The sequence below is a fragment of the Larus michahellis genome, chromosome 7, assembly GCF_964199755.1.
Source record: "Larus michahellis chromosome 7, bLarMic1.1, whole genome shotgun sequence".
Classification (NCBI taxonomy): domain Eukaryota; kingdom Metazoa; phylum Chordata; class Aves; order Charadriiformes; family Laridae; genus Larus; species Larus michahellis.
In genome coordinates this window covers 55,636,178-55,663,056 of record NC_133902.1, presented here as the reverse complement: position 1 = coordinate 55,663,056, position 26,879 = coordinate 55,636,178, and the positions used below count along the sequence as shown (strand labels likewise).

At 41.3% G+C, this 26,879-nt stretch overlaps 1 protein-coding gene across 3 annotated transcripts in view; it reads right to left on the bottom strand.

The window, feature by feature from the left end:
* KYNU (kynureninase) overlaps nucleotides 1–26,879 on the bottom strand; it is a 66,323-nt gene that overhangs the window by 28,976 nt on the left and 10,468 nt on the right. For all 3 annotated transcript variants that reach the window (XM_074595186.1, XM_074595189.1, XM_074595185.1), the window contains 6 exons: nucleotides 23,277–23,397; nucleotides 16,386–16,468; nucleotides 10,197–10,258; nucleotides 8,709–8,780; nucleotides 7,244–7,318; nucleotides 5,742–5,888 (listed from right to left, as the gene is read on the bottom strand). In XM_074595186.1, the coding sequence (XP_074451287.1) occupies nucleotides 5,742–5,888; nucleotides 7,244–7,318; nucleotides 8,709–8,780; nucleotides 10,197–10,258; nucleotides 16,386–16,468; nucleotides 23,277–23,397 (560 nt within the window). The remainder of the gene's footprint in view (nucleotides 1–5,741; nucleotides 5,889–7,243; nucleotides 7,319–8,708; nucleotides 8,781–10,196; nucleotides 10,259–16,385; nucleotides 16,469–23,276; nucleotides 23,398–26,879) is intronic.

Sequence of the window (26,879 nt, the reverse complement as noted above, 5' to 3'; positions counted from 1 at the left end):
CAGAGACAAAATAGTAACATACATAATGATGCCAGTCACTCACGGACAATTACAGTGACCTATAAGCTTGTACTTAAGGTCTCCCTGATATTTAAACTGTGAAGGTTTTGCTCTTTGGAAATCCAAACGGGTGAGATCGCAGCCTACGCACCACCTTGATCTTTAAGGACTTGTGTACTTGTCCCTAAAAAGTTACAAAAACAGTCTGTCATTTCTCTGTGAAAAGTGTTGTATTTGTCATAATTGTAATCTGCATAGGGCACTGGGGAAAAACAAAACAAAAACAAATATATAAGGACCACAGATGTATAGATCAAAAAGTAGCAGTTTTACACACAAAATAACCACTGGATGGCAGCATTTTTAAACAAAAAAGTTCTTCCAAGCTTTGCTATTTATTTAAACACAGAGAAATAAAACTTCCTTTTGTGCCTGGACTACAAATTAAATGCTATTTTGCATTTTGCTTTTAAAACAAGCAGCATGGTAGGAATAAGAGTGAGAGCACAGGCTTCAGAAAAATCAACGTCCAATAAGAAAACAAAGGATTTTTTTAAGAATCTCTTGCTGTTTCTTGCATGAAGCGAACCTTAGCTAAATTATTTAAAGAGTACTTTGGTATATTTAATCTTCTGTATAAACCAGATAACAATTTGAATGAAGGAGCATTTTAAGAAGATGTGACACACTAATTCTAATGGAGGCGTTAGGGAAGTCATCAGCTTGAGAAGTTGCTCCAAAACGATGGGAAGAAAACTCAACTGCCGTGGCATCTGCACGATCGGAACATTTGCTCTTAAACAGAACCACATTTCCAACAAACAGCCTAGCCTTCACACTCTTGGTGGCTCATCTTCACAGGGACGCTCAGAAAGGAGTTGAGACAAATCAACCGAAATGGTGAAGCTCACGCAGAGAAGCTGAAGCACACTGAATGCCCGTGGGAACCCTCTCACTCAGAGACCAAATGGCCTTGGTTCAGAGAAATAAGCTACAGCAAACTAAAGCAAATCTGCTATTGAACGAAAAGGTTTTCACAGGGTTTTTAAGGCATTAACTTCAAAACTTCAGCTGACTGGATTTACACGTTTACAGACATCCCTTCACGCATACGTCCCACACAAACTTTTTTGAAGAACTTCTACGACAGATTCATTGGAAATGAGGAATAATACAATATGCTGAGAGTCGTGCAGAATACATGTGTCTGACAGTACGCTAACAAAATTAAAACAAACAAACAAAAAAACCCAATAGTTGCTCATTAAAAAAAAAAGAAAGCCTGTAAGAAATATAATTCTATGGTAAGTCCTGTGTTAAAATCAGTTGTCCTTTCCCTGGCAATAAGTGATAAACTCTCTGAAAAAAATATGTCCAAGCTCAAGAAGCCAAGTCACGAGAAGGCAGTAGGTGCGAGGTAGGTCAAGACTACTCAGGACACCAGCAGGTTGGATGCCCTTTCAGTCACAGTATTATAATGATGCTCCATAGCCATATCTATGCCTGTAACCTCAACACACACAAACTTTCCTGGGCACTGACTGGAATAGATCAGCTTGCACCCGTGCCCTGGGCTTGTAGCCCGCAAACAGGATGGCCACCGACATGCCACCCAAGGGTCATCTTCCTGAACTGCTTTAACTGCTCCCCCATGCTTTGAATTTGGTTGGTAAATCCTACTGGGCGCTATTTAACTCACTAATGAGGAATGGCCTGAAAAAATCTGGGTTCAGTGCTGGCAGGTTTCCCGCATCATCTCGGAAACACCCACTCGTACCGTTTCCTTCGAGTCGTCATCTGCAAGATGGGTGGTGCTGGTTTGCTTTGCCGGGGGAGGCGTCTGGCACTCGAGTCGCACAAACAGCAAATGTTTAGCCACACAGATTGCACGGGGAAAAAGTAAAACAAACTGAAACAGCTCTCCCTGCACAAGCCACGCAGAACTAGGACTGCGTGGGAACGTCGCTTCCCCAAACCAGGGGCAAAACAGAGCTCTCCATCTGCTCTGGGTGAAGAGGAGGACGTGTGCTCTCTCCCCTGCCTCTTCCGTTTTATTCTAACATCTAAAAGTCATTTCTGCAAAGTGTCTGGGTAGCTGCTGATAACCAGCAGGTAACAACTCAGCATGGACAATGACATTTGGAGAGAGGGAGAGAAATGACAGCTTCACACCAGCAAAGCTGGGACATTTAGAAAGAGAGACAGGAAAAGAAATGAAGATGAAGGATCTTAAAGCTCTTCCTACTGGGACTCAAGAGATTAAAATACTTTACATACGGTACAGAGTCAGTGGAAAGTACAATATAACTTATGAAATGAAAATTGTATTTGAAAGGTAGCGTCACCTAAAAGTCAGTCATTTCTTCGCGTGTAGAAGAATAAAACAACTCAACCCCCTCCCATCCTCTAGAGCAAGCTCCAGAGTATGAAACAAGGAAAGCTGTTACAACCTCTTCAGCCTGCTGATGAGTCTCTTGCACAATACGTAGTAATTTTGATTTATCTGAGAGACCTAAGATGGAAAAATAGCCTGAGGTAATTTTTCAAGCTTAATTTAGTTCATTTAATATTTAATGACTTAATGAAGCTGTCTATGTGCAGAGCTTTCACTCTGGGAGGAATCTTAACATACGTAGAGAACTTAGGAAATTGGCTTAAAAAATGTAAAAGGAAATCAGTAACTTAATTCATAAATGATTGACCTCAAGAATCCTAGGACATTTTCCAGACCTCCTGAGCTCACAGCTCAAACCTCTAGCCAAAACTTGATAGGGCACAACGCTGCAGGATTTTATTTCGATTGTACATTAAAAGAATTATTAAGACCATCTGTATAGGACTTTTCTCTCTGCAATACTGGCTGACAAGTGATTTCTTCCTCCTTTTCTCAAATGGCATTTCCACCTTGTATTTTCCCATTCTGACTTTCTTGCTTGTCAGCTCTCCCCAACCTATTTTCTGTTCAGGAGCATGGGGTCATTCACCACCCTTCATCACCAGGAAGGGGAGCCTTGCAGTTTTGCTATGAATGTGACTTGTCAGGTTCATCCTCTTTTATATACATTTTAAAGGACTTTCAGCCTTTCTGTGATAATGTGTTATGAATAAGACAATCCTGGTTTCATCAGGTCCAGAAGCTCTTCAAGGAGATGTGGTTTTTAAGCCCAAGCACTTACTGTCCTGAAAGCTTGTCAGCCTGGGGACGGGGACTGGTTGGATGCCACCAAGCAGAAATTAAGCCCATACACGTTACATAGATGCTAATGACTCTGGTTCAGCAGTTGTTTTCTTGTTCTCCTCTAACCCAATGGCAGCTCCCAACGTCAGCTCTGACCTGGGAACACAGGAGAGGAGCCAATTGCTTTTGAAGATCCAGCATTTTGGACTTTTTGGTAAACAGAAGCCCTGAGACCAAGAGAAGCAACAGGATACAGGACTACCTCTTACCGATATTAAGGTAGCAAGCTCTTCACGAATCACAGATTTCGTAGCTGTTCAAGCAAATATTTGCCATATGCAGATGTTTAAGTGTAGTGTAACAGTATAGTACATCCTGGTTATGTATAAGCGTATAAACATGACTTAACCCACGGGGCAGAATCCATAAGGAAGTTGATCTGAGTGTACCTGACAGTAGGGAAATAGAAACAGGGCTGGCTGATGCTTTTCAAGCCTTATGGGTACCCAAGCAGTTCTTCAGGTTGAATTACTTCTTCTTTTTAAATACGCTAATGACATTTCAAGTCACGAATCTATCTGAGTCTACCCGAATCCCAGTCCTATGTGCTCTAACCACAGAGATGCTGGTATTTTATTCCCCCCCCCCCCCCCCGTTTTCAAAGATTTTTGGAAGAAGAGATTCAATTCTACTTTACGGCCTCTCTAACAGGCATTCAGGTAGAAAGAAGCCTTTGACATCTACCTGTTCCTGCTGGAGTAGTGAACTGCTGTCAGAAATTGCTCTCCTCTTTTGTAACAGGTTACAGTCTCTGTATAAGTGTGCGGTGGTTTTGTGTATATCCGTGTAGAAGCACATACCCCTGAGTCAATCTTATTATTTGTATGACTTTATAGAAATGTTAAGCTCTCCACCTGGAGTCCTGGTTATCTCCTCAGATAATATAAACATCAAATCCCTTTTCGCCCCATATAATGAACTATCAGTGACTACTCTTCCCCAGAAATCAGGTTCTCGGCCACTTTGGGGTAGTTTATAGCTTTCAGTGAAACTGCACCACTTCCATTCATCCAAGCATGTGTCCCACAGCCCAGAGAGCATCTTTAGAGAGGTGGTAAAGTGATAGGCTTTTCCCAGATTGCTCATATTTACAGTGGAGAAGAAAGATTTCTCTCTCAGACACCTTTCAGACACATCACAGAGCAGATTTTGGGGAAGCAGCACTGCAGGGACGCAGGCGTTGGCGGCTGAATGAAAGCTCTGCTGCCACCAGGAGAGGGACCGAGCAGAGCAGTGGGTGGCATCATCCTATTAATAACCTATCTTCCCTTCCAAACATTTCAGCATAGCCTTTTGGTTACTTGTGGTCAGCAAAGTACTGGAAGACCCTCAAGGAAAGCACCACAAAGGTGTTGCTTTTAGAGCTGCATGGAGGTTTCCCCCTGCAGCTGACTCCCCCCATTTCTTTTTTCCTTGGTTTTCTGCGTCCATGGCAGAAGTCAGTCTTGTTTTGTGCTGTGTTCGGGACCAATTGTGTTGCCAGGTGCTGCTCTGTGAGAACATTCCCTTTTTATATCCCGTGGGCCCTGCACTTGCTCTCGCACCTGCTGTGCTCTCCCAGGGGAGACTTTACCATCACCTTCCAGCAGCATAACTTACTCCCTGACCTCCCGAAAAATTTCCACTGCCAAACCTATAGCAACAGAAGATGTATAGCCTGATGTGAGCCAGGAACCTCTCCAGAGAGTTAAAACTTCAAATATAAATAGTTAGCTGGTTTGCCAAAACCCAGTGATACTAAATAAGTTTATCCTTGAGTGGTTTAATCTTATACGAGATAAGGTGCATCCAGTAAAAGACTGCCCCTACGGAAAGTCTGGTGACCTCCTGCTGATAAGAAGACTTAATTAAAAACTGTTTTCTCTTGGATTCCTGAGGCAATTGAGATGGTTAAAGAAGTTTTACAGCTATGTCCACGGAGCACACTGCCTGCAAGCTCTGAAGGCTGAGTCATCACTAAAATACAGTCGTCTTGTGACGTTGATGTGCTCCACGTTGTGCCTGTCTGCGGAAAAACCGATCAGCTGAGTCTGAACACTGCTGGCTCCTGGGGAGCTCACCTCCCTGCTCACTGAGGGCAAAAACTGCCACAGCGTGGCTGCAGAAAAGGAGAAAAATCATGAAAGTCTGCCAAAAAAGCAGAAATCCAATGCAAACTAACTTTTAAAGTGAGACTGGAGCTGTGATTACCTCCGCCGCCTCCTCCACTGAACCTCTGGAAATTCTATCTTTCAAGAAAAGCCCTGTAGAAGTTAAGAGTCATGAATTATCTCTGCCTATAGTTTAAGTCACACCTTCAAGATTGCTCTGGAAGGGCTATTTCTTCATGCAGCACACAGACCCCGAAGCATCTGGGCACAGAGTGCTTTAACTTTTCATGAGAGCCCCACAAGTTTCCCCACGTGTTCTGTTTTGTTCCATAAAAAGTAGAAATTGAAAATATCTCACGAAGAAAATGGCTCTAAAAATCGGTGTGAAAAGGACGGGTTTGGAGCACTCCTACCTTTTCTTGGCCAGCCTTTGTTATTCTGGGGATGTCAAACAGCTGTCCCGTGTAGTACTGCACCCCACTGAACAGAATGACAGCAATCGAGTCCCCTTCCTTCTCAATTACAGCAAGGATATCTTCAGTCCTCAAGGTCTCCTCCCCCTAAAACAAAGTTAAAGCACACATTTTACATCAAGTCTGGCAGTAATGAAACTGTCATTTCTTATTTCATAATCTATATTTTTACCATGCGCCGTGCTGCTTGCATAAGGAGATCAAAAGCAAACCCTTAGCACGGTAATGATACACAAAGGTAGTGCTATGAAGCAGCCCATGAGTGAGTTACCGCAAAAAAAAAAAAAAAATCATTAGCAAACTTATCTTGAAGGTGGCAGTTATAAAAAGTCCATTCACTTCATATTCTAGTTCGCTTCATACTCTTTAATATTTCAGACAGTTTTAATTTACAGTAAAAAAAAAATTCTAGTGCAAACAGCATATATAATGATTTTCATGTGGCATCTGAAATTTGTGACACAAGATTTGAAAGTTGTCTATCGGTTTCACTCTGTACTTTTCTGATAAACTTCGTATCCCACAGGAAGCTATTATAAACCTGCCATATTTATATTTCAAAAACAATAAGTCTCACATCATCAAAAGTACAAAAATCCCCAAACCCGGGGTCATTAAATATAGAGGAATTTCAACACACGAAAAAAAAATACCCATGCTTATTCTCGATTCTTTATAGGAAAATTACTGCCCCGTCCTCCTCCCATCTTCCTAGCAAGGGATCATGTAAAACATACCACCACCTAGGGATCAATTAGGCAGTGAAAACCCAGAATTAAATTAGTCTTGTTACTGAAAAGAGCTTGGGCAAGATCGTTGAATTGCAAGTAACTGTTATTATCTCAACAATCTTTGCAAATCTATCAAGCGTTCAGGAGCGGGCTCTTTACTCACAAGATGACTCAGATTTCAGAAGCAAAAGGTCACCATCAGTTTATAGTTAGGTGGCAAAGTTCTTAATACAGCGAAAGCGAAGCGAGGCAGCCTTTCAAATTAATCTGAATTGCATATTACTCAAAGCAGACCTTTCCCTCAGTCTGTGCTGATACAGACACGGTGCCGTTCGTGTTATGGCAATCTTTTACCTTAGGACATTAAAAGGACATTGGGGTTTCTCAATGAGCTACTGTATTTTGCAGTTCTCTCAGGATGCTGTCAGGTTTTGCAAGCAGGAAAAATAATGAAAATGACTTTTTTTTTTTTTTTTGTTCTTCCAGGCAAATGCACTAGTTGAACCAGACTATTATTAAACGGGTTCTAATACCAAAAAATATACGCAGAAACAGAATACATGATTCATAAATTTTACCAAACAGTAGAAATAGATTATAACTTCCGCAGGCAGACACTAGAATAATATTTGAGAACCTATGACTAGTCTCCTATGAAATATTCTGCTGCCCTTAGCAATAGCAAGCAGAACTGACATATTTCTCACCAACCTCCCGTGGCTGCATCATGAGCATGCATTTCTCCACATCAAGACCATGAAGTCGAAGCTGGGATTCAACAGCGTACTGGAAGAGATTTCCATGCAGAGCACGTTAGTGCAATTACATGATAAAACAACCAAAAGGAAGACACATCAGAACTTCAGAAAAGGGATTCAGCTGCCTGCCTTTCACTAAAATTAATGCTTTAAAGCCTAATCCAACTCCATTGAACACTTTCTAGATATCCTCTGGTTTGGAAAAGATGAAAATTTAATTCACATCATTGGACAGCAAGGATCAAGTCAAAGCCTAAACCCTACCGGATGGGTTCACGGAGCAGAATGAGGGTGGAAACGTGGTGGAGGATGTGCTTTGCCACGCGCCAGCCAGCAAAGCCTGCACGGGTAACAGCCACAGGGAAGGCTGAAGGTTGCCCCTCCAGGGGCCCTGGGTGCCCACTTTGCTAAATCCCCGGCTGCCACACGCGCACGGCTGTCACTGCGAGGGGGTTTGGCCAACACATACGTGCTGCCCCACGCTCCTCTCACCTCTTAGATTTGCTGCACAGCTGGGAGGAAACCAGAGCTCTAAAGTCTCCAGCTATTTTAAAAATCCTACCCACTGATTTTATCCATAAATAATGGTTCTGGAGATAGGATAAAAATCATTGTATAATACTATAAAAGAGTTTAAAATTACATGACAGGAACTAAAGTGAGGGCTGTGGCACAGGTTATTAACTGAAGTGCCACAGAAATTTAAGAAGATGGAGTCCAAATGTACGAGTGCGCCTGGAACAAGCGTGGGATTAGTATGAACGTTACTTAGAATAAAGGCAATTTGAGGTTTATACATCTGTGCCGCCATCTTCATTACAAATAAACCTGTTAGTAGCTTGAGTCATTTTTATCGCACCTTAGAGATCAAATTTGTTATCAATTTCCATGAGTTTAGAGCGTTGATGATAAAGTAGCAGTGGGCCACAAACCCAAAGATTAATTTGCTCTAAGCTGTGATGCACAGGCTATTGTCTCCTATTTTATAGCAGACAAATTATGTTTGAACTAGTAATCTGAAGTGCTAAGAACAAACATTTCCATCTCTGTCTGGGGATATATAAGTGTTAATGTTGTGAGTTTGTATTGATTTGGTTTCATAAAGCAAAACAGCAACAAGAATTAATAAAACATTTACAACTTCGGTTGATTTAGGCCAGTAGTTTGCTCAATGTCTTTAAAAAGACTAATAAATCAATGTATCCATTCAATCTTTTCCTCTTGTAACATTTTTTATTTGAACAAAAGGAATAAAGCCACGATCTGTAAAATATGCTGAGCTCAAAAGCTTCTGACAGATTTTTTTATTGTAATGTTACTTGGACAAGATGAGCTAATAAATATTCAAATCAGGCGGCTGATATTCTTTGGCAAAATATGATTAATAATACAAATACGGTGAAATATTAATTTCTTACATGGTCAGAGGGAAAGGCTCTGTCTTCTAGAAGAATTTTGTAGCGTCTTGGAGTAGGCTTGAAGAAAGATAGCTGTTAAGAAGAAAAGAGATATGTTGAAATGTATCTAAGCAGAGATGAGAGAGATGCTCCCAGTATATAACTTAATAAAGACTGTTTTACTTTCATGCAGACTACAGAGAATCCCCCAGAAATTACGAATATTTCTTTGTCCATATAACATTTATCAAAGTAGGAAAGTGTTATAATACTGCATTTCAAATATCCATAACAAAGGCCACAAAAATCCAGCAGTGAAAACTTGCGCTTACAGAAATCGATGGCAAAGCTTTGGCTGCTACCAGGGAAGCTGGGATTTCACCCGGCTCCATCCCACAAGCAAAAGCAGCAGCTGAAGAGTAGCAAACACTGCAGAAGAACTGTATTTCCATTCCAGCCCTAAAACATTAGTTATTAAATCCTCCCCTCCTCTGAAATAAGCCTGACCAAAGGGCTCAACCTCCTGCAAAGACCTCACCCTCGACCATCTCGCCGCCTGGAGGTGAATGGTCTTTCCTTCCCAGCTCCCTGCCTGGAGGCAAGTTGGGTTTGTCACCATACTGAGAGGACTAGGAGAAGACTTCCAAGCCCCACTCCCGTTCATGCTAGCAGTGGTTACACGGGGCTCAGCGTGGGCTGTGTACCTGAGCAGTTTGGCACGAGCCTGGCTCTGTTGCACCTGATTCAGGACAGAGCAGCCAAGGTAAATCAGCTTGTAATTAGCCCCATCCTGCCCTGCTTCAGGTTTCCTAATTTAACAGAGGTCAGAGACGTGCTACAGAGGAGCGAATCTGAGTGATAAATCTTTTTTGTGTGAACCACACAAAATGAAGCTTCGCACCTTCATTCAGTTGAACCAAATCTTTGGAAATACTAGAGAACCAGAGACAGGCTTTGTGTAACCACAGGGACACCTGCACATAAGGGAAACCACATTTATGGCCGCTATGTTATAAAAAATCAAAATCAGATCTTTACCACATTTTAGGCGTACATAAAACAGCATAACTCAAAATGCCATCTCTCGTATGCAACTGCATTTTAAGCTTGACTGAAATTACAGCTTTGCCTTGCTCACAGTTGAGCTCTTGTTTCTTAAACTTTGAAATTTGGTGTGAAATTCAGATTTGAGAAGTTATTTGTAAAAGTTTCTTAAGTAATAAGACCTCTCATGAGGCCTGATATGCAGCACATGCGAGAACAGCTCAAACTTCCCCTACAGAGTCCTTGAAAAATATTATTCTGTCCAGCTTTTCTGCTTAATACTAAGTGGAGCCAGGTCTTGCACAAGCCAAAGCATCGTACAACGTACAACTCCGAAGGCTCCGAAAAGTTAGGCTATCATCCAGTGCTGTCTCTGCGAGGTCGTCAGAAAACATTTTGCTTACATTCACAAAGAAAGAAAAAAATTTGTCAACACAACATCAAATAAACGTCATAAAGACATACCATCTGGAGGTGTAAGTTAACAGTTAGTCCATTCATTAAGGCTACTTCATGTCTTTTGGCCCCTGAAGAAAAAAAAAATAAAATAAATAAAACTGGCTAGGGTTTTTCTTTATCATTTCAGAGAAATCTAGTACAGTATTGAGAAAGCAAAAGTATGTTTTCAGTCAATGTCTCTCTAAAGACTGGAAAATAAACAAACGTTTGAGGTGTCATCACAGTGAAGTAAAAAGATTTCTTGTCTGACTCACTACAGCTCACTGGCAGGAAAATATTTATTTTTTCAGGTCAGCCTCAGAAAACAAAAACCAATGAAGTATTTCCATTTCCCGGCAAACCATCAGTGGATTTATTATCATTAACACCTCAGACAAAAATCAGGTCAGAAGACGATACATAAAGCGAGACTTGCAGGCTTATTTTTGTCATAAGTTTATAAGTAAAGCAAGTCAGAGAACATATCGAGACAATCATCTATTGTAAGCGGTTACTGTAACGTCAAGCTAAATCTCATCCTTAATAAAAAAAAGCAAAATTGGCCTATTGAATATAACGCCCCATTATTAATGTAGCAACTTAGCAAGGAGCCATACCAACATAGCTCCGAGGAGGCTAATAACAAATGCCTTTTGGCTATAGCTAATCACAGGCAGAGCTAATGGAGTAGCAACTAATTGTTATTACAAAGTATTTAGTAACAAATTCTCGAACCCTTATCAACCACTGGTGAAAGGTTTTAGGCAGGATGAGGGACTGCGTGTTGGGCAGGGCGCCACTGAGATATGGAGAAAATCAATTCCTGTTCCTTTCTGTTTTGCCTGATGTCTGCTGCTGAAAAGTAGTAATTCACCCTTGACACAAATCAGTGCTTTGAGAGCCTTCTTCAGCTGGATGATGGGCTCACGCACCTTGCCCTAGTCATCACCCCAGAAGTGGAGTTGGCCGAAGTTGGAAAGAGGTCGCAGACAGAGAGGGATGAAGACAAGTGTAAGGAGGCAAGGAGGGCAACAGCCACCCTTGAGATCGATAAAGAGGAAAGGAAAGCATGATGTTAGGGTAAAGAGGGTAAGAGGAGCCATAAAAAAAAAAAAAAAGGTGAATCCTGGGTTTATCCCATGCCTGCCTTGGAGGGCACACAAGGTCCCAAACAACACCGGGAAAAGGCAGCAAGAGCACCGAGACACTCCCACCATATCCCAGAGTTTAGGTTCATGGAGTTATTACTTTGCCAGCCCAGGAAAAAGACATAACCATGGGTTGAACTCAATACAGGCAAATACAGCCAAAGAACATGGAAATCTATAATTAAGAAGGGTTTATTCATAAATCCCTGCCAAGCAGGCCTCAGCTTCTGCCACCACAAGAAAAGCCAAGAACCATTCTGATTGAGGTATTCAAGGGCCTTTCTTCATACTGATGAAATCTCCAAGGAACTGACAGAAAAATTTGTCAATAGTTTTCAGTGACTCCGGAGGACCTGTCCAGGGGATGAGCCAGGAGAATAAAGAGATGTCACGAATAAGTTCTCTCCTTCAGACATCATCAAGTTTGGGGGAAGAAATAGAAGTAACCCTAGTTCTTTATAGGGAAAAATAAACTCTTTTCCTCACTTAAACTCTTCTCCTTTGCTTTCTTGTCTTCCCTCTGATAGCATTGCATCTGCAGGCTCCGTGCTGCTGGAAGAGGTCACCTTGTGGCTGTTCTATTGCAGATACAGAAGACAGCTAGAGAGAGTGATTGCAGCTCAAAACAGTATTATTTGCAGTCTTAATATTTCTATGGAACTCCTGAGGCTGAAAAAAGGGATAGCATCAAGAAATGGTATTGTTCTTATTTCTCCCTCTGCTCCTTCATGAAATCTGTGGCTTTCACAGCAAATTCTGCACGAGCAATCCTCTGCCTGCTGTACCGTTCCTACATAAAACAAATGGTTAATCTGTAGATCACTTTGAGCTGCATGCTAGCATCCCAAATTAAATATGACACTACATTTGTCATGTAAGTCTTGGTCTTCCGTAAATTATATATTTATTAAAAGCTTTCCATTATTGAATTTCATGCCCACAAAACAAACCTCATCCGTGTCATTGGAAAACTGTTATCCTTTATAACCTGCACTGCGTTTCAGAAAGCAACCTTTCTATGATCCAATTAACCTATTACAATATTCAAAGACCCAGCACACAGGAGACAAAATTATGTTTGCTTTCTTTATTTCCTAACTTTATACCATATCTGCACGACAGGCTAAAACCTGTATGTTCTGCTTGATAAATCTCCTCTTTAATAAAAGGAAGCAGCATTTGCAAAGTACAACTTCAGAGACAATTATGATTGTGTTAGGCAGACGCTGCCATCCTTCTCCTCTCTGACTGCAGCGGGAGCCTGATCCTCACCAGAGTAAGTAAAAAGCATTTTGTGACGTGATTGAAAAAAAGCCAAGGGCCCCAATTCTGAAAAGAGTTTGGTTATTTCAAATAATCCTTATCACTCAAAGTCATTCCAAATCTGCTCGGCATTCAGTCTTCCCTCAACAGAGACCGGCCTGAGCACATTGTACAGCAGCAGCCACACAGTTAATCTCCTTCCATCAGAAGGTGATCCTGCCAAGGTTGTAATGTTTTAATAAAGTCTGGTAGGAGAAGCCGAGATTACCGTCACCACGTTATGCCACTCGGCGTGAGCATAGGAAAAAAAAAAGCTGTGGCCTCCACTGACCTTGACTTTGAATTTCACAACGTATTTACTACTGTAACTTTCACTGAACAAGAAAATGTGACTGCATTTAATAAGCAAGGTGTTATAGCACTATAAACCATTAAATGGACAAAGGTATTTTACAGTCTTTAGTCCATTCCTGAATAAATCTCACCAGATCATTTTTACTTACTACTACTTAGAGTGAGAAATAACAATTCTTCCTCCTCCTCCATAACATATTAAATATTGAATAAAAAACAGGGTAAAATTCTGTTTATGTTCTTACATTAAATTCACTAAAAAAAGTAAATTCATAATTCATTCAACTCATACATGCTCAGTGTTATACCGTGCTGAAAAATAGCACTTAATCATAAAGATCACATTGGAAGAGAGCATTTTAACATAGCATTTTTCCTGCGTTTATTCACTTAGCCTTTTCCCTATTACACACAATTTTAAAGATCAGAATTTATTTACGATGCATCCATTACTTTGTAAATATTAATTAATTCTAAGAATTGTTCGCCTAGATCCTGGAAAAAAGCTATTAATATATTATATAAATAAATCCCTGTGGCCTGTGAATCTGAGAGTCAGATTTGAGCCCAAACCACATTTTATAGTTCAATTAAACAAAGCCCCCAGAAACCTGGAGAACAAAATCCAAAGCGATAATGTTGACATGCCCTTTCCTGTTGAGGAAAGCAACAGGACTGTGAAACACCTCCCAGTAAAGAATTTTAAAAACAAAAGCGGGTTAACAGTAGGGTGACCTCAGTCATAATTTTTATAGAAAACTTTAAAACACACGTTTAAAATGAATAAAATTGTAATACGTTCAGTGTAGTCCGGCCATTGTGATTAAAAAAAAGCACTAGGGGAAAGGGAAAGGGAAAATAAGGAGACTGACAATCAACTACATGAAGTTTAAGCAAAGCTCTCACTTCCCTCTCCTTACATGCAGAATATGTCTTTTATTTAAACAAATATTATAATACACGCTGAGCTGGCAGCCTCTACAAGACAGATGGCTAGGGGAAAAAAAGTCCCAGCCTGACTCTCCGCTTTCTGCAGTGGCTCTTAACCTAAAGCCGACACCAAACTGACCCGGCACCAGCAGGAGGTCAGTGCTCAGCCTGTCCCACAGCCCACGGGGGACCACGGTTTGCAAACAGAGCGGTGGCAGACATTCACAGGAGGAGATGCAGAGAAGGATGGTAATTCAGGTGCGTCCAGCTGCCCTTCGGGGGATCTTGGCTCTGTCTCCTGGTTAGGTGAGGAGTATCAATGGTCTTACCTTGTTACTTTACTAATTTAGGTACCTGAAAGTATGTAGCATGACTACTCTACTACATCTGCTATGAAGATGGACTGGAGCATCTCTCTTATCACGAAAGGCTGAGAGACTTGGGTCTGTTTAACCTGGAGAACAGAAGACCAAGAGGGGATCTCATCAATGCTTACAAATATCTAAAAGGCAGGTATCAAGAGGATGGGACCAGACTCTTTTCAGTGGTTCCTGGCGACAGGACAAGGAACAATGGGCACAAACTGGAACAGGGGAAATTCCATCTCAACATGAAGATATATTTCTTTACTTCGAGGGTGACAGAGCACAGAACCCAGAGAGGTTGTGGAGTCTCCTTCTCTGGAGATATTCAAAACCCACCTGGATGCGTTCCTGTCCAGCCTGATCAAGGTGACACTGCTTTGGCAGGGGGGTTGGACTAGATGATCTCTAGAGGTCCCTTCCAACGCCTACCATTCTGTGATTCTGTGATACTCTCCCATTCTCATAAAACCCAAGAGAAATTCTCTGCCCTGCAGCTAATTAAATTCAAGGTTTCCAAGTTAAAAGCCCTTACTATGCATAGGGCTAGTTGTGTGACAAGTCACATTTCCCCACCTGCCCACAGCTTCACAGTTATACCCTACCAGAATGAGAACATCCACTTGCCTGGAAAGACCGGTCAAACTAGAGAAATCCCTAAATCAGCTGCATTCAGCATTTCAAGACCCTTCATCCCTTTTTATTCTCACATTTTTACGTTCTATGATAGTTAACAAATGAATGTACTGAGCTTTCCCTTGAAAATAATGAAAGCCAGAAAAGTAATTTCTTAACCTCCTGAGCAATACTAGGTACTACAATTGCAATTTCCAAAATCAGAACAACCAATCTGCATTTTGGATTTTGCCTCATTCGGCAGATGGGATTGCTTTGCATAGCTCAGTGATGCCCAATCAAGCCACGCTCATATTTATGCTACCTGAGCGCTTACATCATGGGTAGACCAACTACAGTGACATTTTCTTATAGTTGTTCTGCTCCAATAACAATGTCCAGTATTTTCGCTACTTGGAAACTTCATTAAGAAGTGACTTCATTTATAAATATATAAATAAACTTGTCATGAAACATTCCTTAATGTCTCTGTTTCCAATTGTTCAGACCCCATTTCTTTCTCTTGAAAGCGAAAAACCGTAACTTTCTCATTGAACACTTGTCTATAGTTGGAGGAGAAATTACGAGACAATATCTAGTGTACAGCAGGCCATTTTAACCATAATATTTTTCCTTAGTGAAGGCACAAATGAACAGATGATAATTCAGTTCAGACAGTCAGTATTGACAGCTAAATTGAAATACTGGCCAAATCTCACTAAAATCTACTAACCTAGCCTTGACAATGGCTGTAAGGGTTGGGGAGAAAAAGGGTCTGGGAGGAACCCTGCCAAGATTACTTCTCTTCTGCTTTCTGACAGCAACGACTCTGAAGGAAATCCCCGTGAAAGATTATTTCAGCAACTACACACAGGTTAGAGTAGAGGAAATTTGCATTCAGCATCAGATGAACTGCTTTCATGGCTCACCAGGAGAAGTCTCCAGGGCTCCTTCTCAATCTCTAAAATAGCCAGATGCATTTACTGCCAGGGTCCTGCAGCACTGCAGACTCCTCAAGGGGTACAGCAAGGTAATGGGAACTTACAAATAGCAGGTCCTGCCCCAATTATCTGCTTCATTGACATAAGCAGTTCTCAAATATGAGGCTGGATTTAGTGGCAGGGAAAGGAGGAAAAGCAGAAGACGTCTAGATAGAAATCATTTTTCAAAGGGGAAAGTTCATTGGTTCAATTCTAGGAGAGAAACTGAGAATCTGAAATGCCAAGTGCCCTTTAAAAGGGCTTCACGTGTTACACCAAGTGGTTTACAATGCTCCAAGAAATCCTTTGCTGCAATTATCTTCGTGATATGCATATGCTCATATATTATCTCATACATTCATCTCTTAAATCACTTGCAGCCTTAAAATAAAGTGTTAGTCCATGCACAAGGCAGTCGGAAAACCTACTTTAAAACAAAAGAATGCAAACAACTAAGTTCTGGTTACAGAGTTTCAGGACTTTCAGTCTTAAAAGAAAACAAACAAACAAACAAATTTGTTTTCATTTCTAGAGACAGATTTTTTTCTTGCAGTTCACACCTACCAACCAGCTCAGTCATCAGGTCCAGGATGCACTCGTCTGCCAAAGCCCACGGGCGCTCACCATTGAAGTGGCCGTGAACACCTCTGAAAAAGGAAGAGGCAAACGATGAAAACATGTGCTGTTCCCTTTGGATCAGCCCTAAGGAACACACCTGCTTGGAGACCCCACATTCGGAGGAGGAGAAGACTCATCTAAGCTGAGCACAGCACTGTTATCATGCCATTAAAGCTTGTAGCAAATGCAATTCATTTGTGGGTCTCTGAAAGGTTTTCGGTTGCTTGAAAACTATGTATTTTGCCCCCCCCCCAATTCCTCGAAATCAAAGGTGATACCTTTTTCACAAGCCCTCTGGAAAGTGGCTGGATGTGTACCAGAAGTCCCTGGGGATGGGCACGGTGGTGCCTGGTGCAGGATGGCACCCCGCCGTGCCCAGCTCATAAACCACCCAGAGAGCAGAGATCGCCCTGCGGAGTTACTCCACCTGCACTTCTAGCTGAACCTCGTACGGTGCAGAGGGTGGGAGGCTTGAATTCTGCCTTGCTCCCAGACAGAAATATTTCTTGTCAGAAATAATTTCTATCCTCCTGAATCTCCTGTCTGAACTCACCCTTCTGCATAAACCAGCAGGTACTTAATGTATATGCAGGGAAGCACCTGCCCAAACAGAGCCGCTTGCTAATTTTTATTGCTTCTCTTCTCCCTGCCAAATTGTTCTAGATCTAAGTGTGCATAAAGCTTTTTGGGTTGACAGAGGGCGTTTAAAAACTTTATTTGGCAAACTGCTCCTGCCTACGGTGGATCATACGGGCACCTTAAACCCGAATGCACCCCTACTCTGAGGTGACAGATATGTACATTCAGTTCTGGATTAAGTGCTCGGAACTAATTTCTGCTTCAAATGTGACGGAGAAGTAAACTTCTAAGGTAGCCGCCATGCATGCGTAAATGAAAAGTTGCAAAGTTTCTTAAACATGCGGTATGTAGTGCACAGATTTAAATGCAAATGAAGGCAGATTGAGAAAAGCAATAATGGTGCTAATCCAGGGGAACATTGCTCTGGGGTTCCATCTCACACTGCATGATTTTCATATTTGCTGAGCACCACGGGGTACTTGCGGAGTCAGAAATGCCAGGCTGCGTGTGGCTGAGGCAAACCAAGTATAAAGCTGTTTCAAAACAGGAAAAAAGCCAGTAGGAAGCTGGGTAGAGAGCAAAAAAAAGCCCTAAAAGCTATGATGAGAGAAAGAAAACAGAAAAAAAAAACAACAACAACAAAAAAAGAACAACAAAAAAGTACAAATAATAAAACTTTTAAAGAAGGCGGCCCACAATGTTCACTCAAAATCATGAGAAGACATCGGGCAGATAAGGAGGTGAGAAAGGAGGGCGTACGAGACACAACCAGCTAGTCCCCCGTGCTTAAGGCTGTTTAAAAGATTGGTTTTCCCTATCCACCTCCTACTTTCCCTTCTCAGGTAGAATTTCGTTCTGTCTCCCACACAAATTACCTGCATGTTTTACAGTCAGACCCTCTCTGATTGACTCGGGACCAATTCATGCTTCCTAGGGATAGTTCCAAAAGAACCACAGTCCTACAGAAAAGAACTGCTGCAAAAAGCACAATTTGTCTTAACCATGTCATGCCTCTCACCCTCGCGAAACGCCATTTGCCTTTGGACTAGTTTAGGTCAGCAGCTGAAGGAGGGCACAGGTACAGCTGGACATCTCTTACGGATAAAATAACCCCCCCTCTGTTCAACAAGTCCAACCCCACACGGACCACAAGGAGGACCCAGATCTCTAATTTGGATAAGGCCGCTGTACACTAGCTGACTGCTTTTCTTCGTTTTAGAATTGGGCCCTGATGAGACCTTGATAGCAGAAAGCGGGCAGTGTGAAATAGCACTCATTTACAAGAACATTGCATAGATGAGGAATAAAGGCAGTAGGTGGGTAGGGGAGAAAATGCGGTAAGGGGCAGGATTAGTGCTAAAAAGTTCCTCCCTTCTATCAAACCGTAATGCAGCTGCATTCCCTGAAGACGGCAGTATGTATTTCACAAACAGCAAGACATTTATTGCTAATTTCCCCTCTTATTCTTAACTGTAATATAGTGATAAGGGGACTTTGGGATAATACAGACTGTTAAAATAAAAAAACCCAAAGATTTTCAGTGGCTCCTGGCCCAAGGGGATCTGTATTTCTGAAAGAGGATGGAGAACATAATAAGATGGGAAAAAAGAAGCCCTAACTACCTATGGGATTCTCTTTCATTAGCTTTCTCTGATTTTATAGCCATTAGCGTCTTTCTAACGGGAATTTACTGATGAAAGCTCCCTCCAGCACACAGGACTAACAAAATTTCAGAATAATTTCCCAAGTTATCATGAAAACAGATATGAGATTTTGGGCATAAGAATATTTTATTTTGAGAAGAAAACATGGAAATGTAAGTATATCGTAAGAGGGGAGAGCCAGCATTAATTATTATTCATATTATTATTATTATTATTACGGCACAAGCTTACAGCTTGCCTCCCTCTTGATGGCCAATATAAATGCCAAGAGACAAAAATTATTGCCGCTAAAATGGTAGTTAAAGGCATATTCTTGGATCCTTTTTTTATTTTAATCACATGAAACTCTGTAGCCTTTGCTGATGGCACAATACATCCTATTACACTTACGTTGTAAAATTCTATGCTCTGCCCCAGAGAATTTATATCTCTGTATATTATGCCACCCCTCTCTCAGCTCTGGTAGGCACTGGGGGTAATAATCTTTAAGGACACAACCGCAGTGCTGCTGGCGTTCCCCTCAGACACCGATAGCCCACGTCTCGTTTTGTTTCCACTGCACCCCAGTTAGCAAGAGAGACTTAAATCAAGGTACCCAAATTAACGAATACAGACCGTGGCCCATCACGTTATAAAGCATCATACAAACAGAACTATTTCTTAAACTACTGTGAGTGTTTCTCATGGCGCAAATTAATTTTTAGTCGGTTACCATTTTATTTTCAATTTGGCAAGAAATCACAATGCCACGTTTTATTCGCCGAGGTCTGGTTGATTTAAAGCTCGCTAGAGGAGCTAGAAACACTTTTTCTGATATGATCCCAGGGTTTCAAAGGCAGCAACAAAGGGATTTAAATTAATTGCCAGCTTCAGGAATCTTCTGGGCTCATCCAAATCTTGTTCAATTGGAAATTTCCTTCTTGCTTCTTTGCCAAAAATGATGCAAGGTATTTAATGAGCCAATACAGACTCTTAAGTTCGATGATGGTTTCAAGGGAAGAAATAGCCAAAAGAAAGGAAGGCATATCCAAAGAAAAAGAACTGCACGGGGCAGTAGATTGAAGGCAAAATGAAAAAAAACTCAGGGCAGTAAACCAGGCATTTACAGCTCTAACATACAACCTGCTGAAAGGCACAATGCAGAGATGACTCCTGACGAATGGCAGGAGAACTGGGTCTGTCAAACAGAATATGACCGAGCCCCACCAAGCTGCACTCCTGCTTGCAGGACTGTTACATCTTGCAGCATTAGTTCAGCACATAAACCAAAGATACCTTTCGACTCACCGAAAATGGTCCTTTGCTACTGCAAGTGCTATATTATAAAACCTTCCACAGACTTGGATTTTTTGTCTGCTCTATTCGTGTCAGAAGCTTGTTGCCAGACTGCTTCAATGCTTAGAAGTATATATACATATTTAGTTTCTAGCCTCAATTTATTAATTCCTAGTTTACATTTACTGTTCCAGCATGTTATTTCACGTAAGTGGTTCCTTTTTTTCCCCCCTAAGTTTACCCCTTGATACGTTCACAGAGAACAATCGTTTTTCCTCTCAGTCTTCATTTTACTCAACTAAAATGACTCTAATCCTTAAGACTTCCATTCAGCAGGTTCTCCACTCCCCAGTCACCCCACCAGCCCTTCGCAAGGGCACAACAACCGGCTATGGCAGACTCCCTTCTGTTTTAATAGTTCCACTTTAATGAGTTACTCAGACATGTGAGACTTTGCCCACTGCAGCGAGCATGTTCACATGCAATAATGATTCTATAAAATACATTAATTGCTTAAACAGATGTGGCAGGGGAAAGGGAAAACAAGACACTGCAAAGCACCTGTTGGCCCTTATCCAACCAAACAAGTCACTACAACGTTGGTCTTTTAGATTCAAAAAAGTGAATTATTGGCTACTCTAGGCTAAGCACGGAAGAGACAACTCTTCATCCCTTTTTGCCCCTCATTCAGTAAATCTTGTATTTAGCTGAAATCAAAGCAGAAAGAAAGATGAAGTCTCAAAGGCTCTTTTTTAATCCATACTAAGAATGCCAGTGACTTGAATTTCTGATTTGTATACGTTACCTTATAAAGAGGACTGAGGAATGTGGAAAGAAAGAATACAAAAGCAGAACAGGTATGTGGGAGGCAGATGTAAGAGCAGAAAGCTGTAACCCACCATTTAAAGGCCGGGAGGAGAAAAAAGGGACAGTGACACCGTAAAAGAGGGAATATAACAAGAAATGCATGAAAAGGCCTCTTTCTCTTCAGGCTTTGCTCTAATGAGTTGCCATCACCACACACAGCTAAAGCTACGAGCTTCCCTGCCCTTGACAACTGCTACTGGCTAATCTTCCTTTTCACTCTTGCCATCATCTATAAGCAATGAAAACCATTTAAATAGACAAGTACGGTAGCTGTTAGAGATGAGTCCCAAGACACAACAAACAGAAAATGCGATAAATCAATTTATAAGAGAGTCAGAATCTATATCATTGCTGACTTGAAGGATGTACCTAATTTTCACGTCATTTCTTAGATTCTCACTTCTTATCCAAGCCACAGCCACCAGATTCCACACTGCCAACACACGAGCCCTTGAACAGGCTTTGGCTGGTGAGAGCTACTACCTTAGACCGGATTTTGCTAGGCTGTCCTTCGTAACTGGAATAAAAGCACCCATTTGTGCACCTCCAACCACCAACTCCTTTGCAGCCCCCAGCACCCAATCCCGCCCGTCAACTTCTTTAAGCACACATTGCTCTGTTCAAATTCAGCTTGACCTTACCCTGACTGTCTCACTTGCTGTAGGTACACCTGCAGCTAGCAGGATTTTGTTCTGGGGTTTTGTTGGGTTTAGTTTGGATTTGGGGTAGGGTTTTTCTTTGGTTTTTTTTTTTTCTTTGGTTGGTTGGGTTGGTTTTTAAAACTTTTCTGATTTATTCTGGATAAGGTATTTGAGACCAAGCTGTATTTCTGGCAAACAGCCTTTCTAGATTGGCTCCCTCTCTCCTGATGGCTTAAAATCATGCTCAGCCATATTTCCCCCTTAGATACAGCCACTGAAGGCCCTTCTGATCTTCTAGAGGAACATGCTGCCCACCCTTTTCTTTCAGGTTTTTATAATCATGGAAATAAAAACCCACAACAATCCTTCACTGTAGCAAAGACAAACATAAGAATGGAAGTAAACCAATGAAAAGGTACAGGGAAGGAGCCGCAATATGTTTGCTCTCCCAGTGCATCACTCTAACAGATAAGAGAGCTATCCGACTTCTACCTTTTGAAAGAGCTCAGCTGTTTCCCTGATAAAGTACGATAATCATACAGAATTGGGCAGAGTTGCAATTTTTTTGCAAACGACTGGAGAAACTGCCGCGCTGTGCTGAATGAATAACCAGGAGGAACGAGTGCTTCCCAAAGTCCACGTTCATTCCCATTCATTCTCAACCTTCTTCTCACTTACAAGAATACAAGTAATAAATAGGAAACAGTAAACCATTTTTAGTAACCCACAGTATTCATATAGGAACAAGTGAAACAGCAGCTACAGAGTTTTCACATTTACATTGGGAATCCTCCATCTAGACTGTTTCTACTGAAACAAGGCTGCCCAGTTAGCAGAGCCATTTTTTCCACTTTGGTCTCCCCATATATTCTCAGCTCTCTCACCACGAAATCACAGCTGTTCCCCTTGTACCCTGCACCCTATAAAAGCGTTCATCTCTCCTCCAGCTCGCTCACTCGTATGGATGTTATTTTCCTTTCCCGCCTTCAACTCCCTGGTCTTTACTTCTCTTTTTCCTTTCCTGCTCCAGCTGCTCAGGTAGGTGCTGGACACCTCAAAGCACTGACTCTCCATGGAAAAAAAATAATATATATAAAAAAACCCAACAAACTTTTTTCCCCCCTGTATATCTGAAAACGATGACAAAATCCCTTTCCCGCAATGCTGAAACACGTCCTGCTTTTGTCCTCCTGTCTCTCCTGCATCAGCTCCATGTGATCCATCCCCAGCTCCTCACTGAGATGCTCCTGAGAAGACAGGAATTGCATCTTTCTAAATAAAATGAACTTGTCAGGCAGAGACCTGGTTTAAGCGGAGCCAAAAACCTGCCAGCGCTGGCAGCAGCACCACCTGTGCTCAGTGCTATTTCAAGGGGAACTGCCCATTGCAAGGCCTGCAGGGTGAATCACACGCAGTTAAAAATACTAATTAGAAAACCACAGGGCCTGAAAATGAATCATGTTCACCAGCAAGCAGCAGTAACCAAATGAGTTTGCGTGTCTTGTGTGTAAAAACACATAGCAAAGGGGTGGGGATGGTTAAACCGTGCAGGTCCTCCAGGCGAACCAGAGCCACCACGCGCAACACAGGTTATCACAGCTGGAAGTTTCTCTTTGCCTGTTTTACTGCTTGTATCTTTCAAGGAGATATAAACAGTGGTAGGGAAACACTGAAGCAGTTTTACTCCTGGACTGTGGTGGTTTTAACACCCTATTCTTCTATTCCGGCATTCCCAAAGCAGATCCCAAAATAAAATGATGTGCTCATCTGAAGCACAGGTTAGCATGTTGCATACGCTGCGGTGTACTCACGTTCGAGCCCACTTGTCCAGTTCTTCATCCAAGTAAGTTTTAACTTTTCTTGGCTGGAGCCCGAGAGAATTCCCTGCAAAGTATATGCAGCTGTCCTCTCCATCCACCAGGCTCAGGTCAGCTGTGGAGGGAAACCACAGAAACAACATGTACATGGGAGCGAGCACAGGGGGACAGCACACGTGCAGAGACGCATATGCCTGCCACCACCCAGAGCTCTCCCTGCTCTGGATCTCCCTGGGACACCGCAGTCCCCACGTGCGAAGGGAGGTGCCACATCCTGACCTTTCTCCCGGGACACCATGCAGATGGCCCTCCAAAGGGATCGAAGGAGGAAGACAGACGGGTGATCTGCAAGCAGCTATTCCCCTTGTCCTCCTGAAATTTTCAGCCTGGTCCATCTACACCTGTTCTGGAGCTAATGTGAGTTCAGGAAGCACTTAAATCCCCAGGTCTCTGGGGCTGTGTGGGAAGCCACCACGGGCACTGACTTTGTCCATTCTGTAACCAAGAGTGAGTGAAGAGGGAGCGTTTTCCTGACCAGGCTATCCACTTTTCTTCCACCATCAATATATTCCTACTCCGAGTTGTGAAACTACTTGAATTGTGCACTTAATAAAAGTTAAGACTAGGTAAATCTGTTTCTTTCATGTAAGTTCTCCCTGCGTGATTGAATCGCTATTTAGAAAAACGTAGTCATTGCACAGAATATTTTAACGCAGTCTCAAAAGTTCTTGTCTTGTCAGCATATATTGTGGGCTGCAGTTCATGTCATCATCATCTGAGGAGGAGGAGGAAATCTATGTTGACAAATCCTTTCAATGATTAGGAGAAAAGCAAGGCGGTAGAAATTTATAAATAATAGCTCTAGTGAGGTTCTGAACAATCTAATTACCCTGTGTCATCATCTATCAATCCAAACATTGTCTTTTTCTATTATTTCTTATGTTAGAGATTCTTGGAGGGACAAGTTATGGTGACCTTCTAGAAGCAGTATGCAATTTGCATTCATCTGCACATATACTTACAATACCTCAAAAGATAACATTACTTGTATTTTTGGTAAACACAGTCGATATACCTCAGGAAAAAAAAAAGATCAAATGAATGAATATGTTAAGACACATGCTAGAAGCGAATTATAAGATTGCTCTTCTGTCTGTGAAAAATTTATGTTAGGGCTGTAGAAAAATAGATTAGATGCCTGGAAAAGGTCTCTTACTACCTTTTGCACTAACAATTACCAACTTCATTGGACTTCACCAGAAACACATTTTTCAGAAGTATAGACAGCTTGGGTAATTTCTTAATTAAAGCTTTAGAAGCTTTTAAAAAGCATAAGTCAGAGAGCAATTTCAGCCTAATCTGTTTTATAGATACGTCTGGTTTTCATCTCTATTCTAATATGAATGAAAACAGAGATGCATAAATATTATCCATGCTCCTAAATTGGTTCTATTAACAATTCTTTTCCTATCAAGAGACACAACAATAATGTCTCATTGGGAATAGAGAGCAGGATCTTTGCTCAAGAATTTGGAGCTCAGTCTCACTAATACTCTTTATAGAATCATAGAATTGCTGAGGTTGGAAGGGATCTTTAAGATCATCAAGTCCAACCTTTAACCTACCCAATATACTCCAATCCAGCATTAAAACAGGTAAGGAATTATAAGCAAGTTAGCTTTTCTTGCACCACGGTACTTTCTAAATAAAAACCCCTCTTGGGTCACTGTTGGGGAGAGATGACGCTACCACTTTGACAAAGTACAATTTTCTACTTTTACACCTGTTACTTCGGATATTCTTTTTTTGGCATGTTATCAAGTCTGTTTTGGGCTGTACTCTTTTCCTTTTCACAAAAAGCTGTTTGCTTCTCCCTCTCTGAGATCATTAAAGACTCATTTCGGAGCACTGCTGCTTCCCAAACTAGGCTTGGGGGTTTTTTGCAGCATTTTTGGCATTTCACAACTTCTCCTGACCTGTACACTGTTGTGCTCCAACATTTCTTTGGTCACCATGGCAGTCTTTACAGTAACACATTTGTTTTCTTAAGACTGTCACTTGTCTTTCTCCAAATTACTCTACCCTTATTTCTCACAGTATCAGCCCTTTTTATTTCTGGAAGAGCTGTGGTTGACACGCAATGTATATTGAAATACTCAAATAGGAAATAGGCACCATTGATGAAATAAAGGCCGATGCAAACCAAACAGGAGATAATTATTGAAATTTGTCCTTAGAGTAGCCTGAATAAAAAAAAAATAAAATAATACATGAACAATAATTTACATTAAGATTAATTAGTTACATTATAAATTATTCTCACACCTACTCAGAACCATGCAAACTAGTCAGATCTAACAATGTACATTATTTTGCATACTAAATATACCCATTCTTCTACATTAAAGATGTATTTCTATACCTGTTAAACCTCAAAGAAAAAGCAAGTTTATTTTCAGAAATATTCAGTCCAAACGAAAGGGAAAAATACAATGTCTTTATTAGCCAGAAAGAAAGGACTAAATCTGTTTATACATTATCTGAGCCCTATCCCTCGTTGAAGGATAAAAGATCACCTCTTTCACACCTTCCTATACTCCCCCACAAGCCTTTCAAACAAAGAGCCAGATTTATAAGATTAACCGCTACCTTTAACCATCTCTTCAGGGAAATATAGCTCAACACCTTCACTCTGGGACATCTCTTTATTCCCAAGAAACCCAAATGATGCTCTATTCCTTTACAAGATGACAAAGCATGAGCCATAGCCTTAATCAGGTTGGTGATTTGGCGCCCGACTGCCAACTGCAATCCAGTCCTTCCTAAATCCCCCCAGTGCATGAAAACGCGTTAAAGAGACTTTGTTGTCAGCTCGGAGGAGAGCTCAGAGATCCAAACATTTCTCTAAATCTTCTGCTGTCATCTTTTCCTATTTGCTCACCTGAGCCTCATCTCTTACGTTTTACACTTAAAAACTCAAAGATTTGCCAGGGAGTTCGTGTGCTCGTGGCTTCCACTTGGTCGATACAACAAATAAACAGCTGTGACAGTTTAAAAGTTGATAGCTAAATGAAACTATTATAATGACTTTCTACATATTTTTATGTACGTTATCTTACAGCTGTCTCCTATGGATGTTCCCATCTGCTTCTTGCAAGGCTTCGTTTTAAAACCTCATTGTAACGTTTTATGTAAATATATAAAGAATATTTGATGGCTAATATCTGTAATGACATTTATCTTCAGAAGCACGTTATCTACGATCCGCTCCTGTGCTCAGATAAATGTCATGGGAGGTCTGTCTCTATGGTACAGACACATAATGTAAAAATAAATAAATATATATATATATTTACATCCCTGCTGTTTTTCAGCAGGGAAGCTGTTCCTGATGACAGATGAAGCACAGAAAAGAGAGACAGGGGAAAAAGGGGAGGGGAGAAAACCCCTCAATTTGGGAACACAAGAATGATAGGTTCTCTGTGCTGTTCAACTAGTACTGCTTTGTAGGCTGCATATCATCACTAAAACATATATACCCACAGATATCCATATATATATATCTCAGGACTAAATGTTATAGTAACTTGGGGGGGG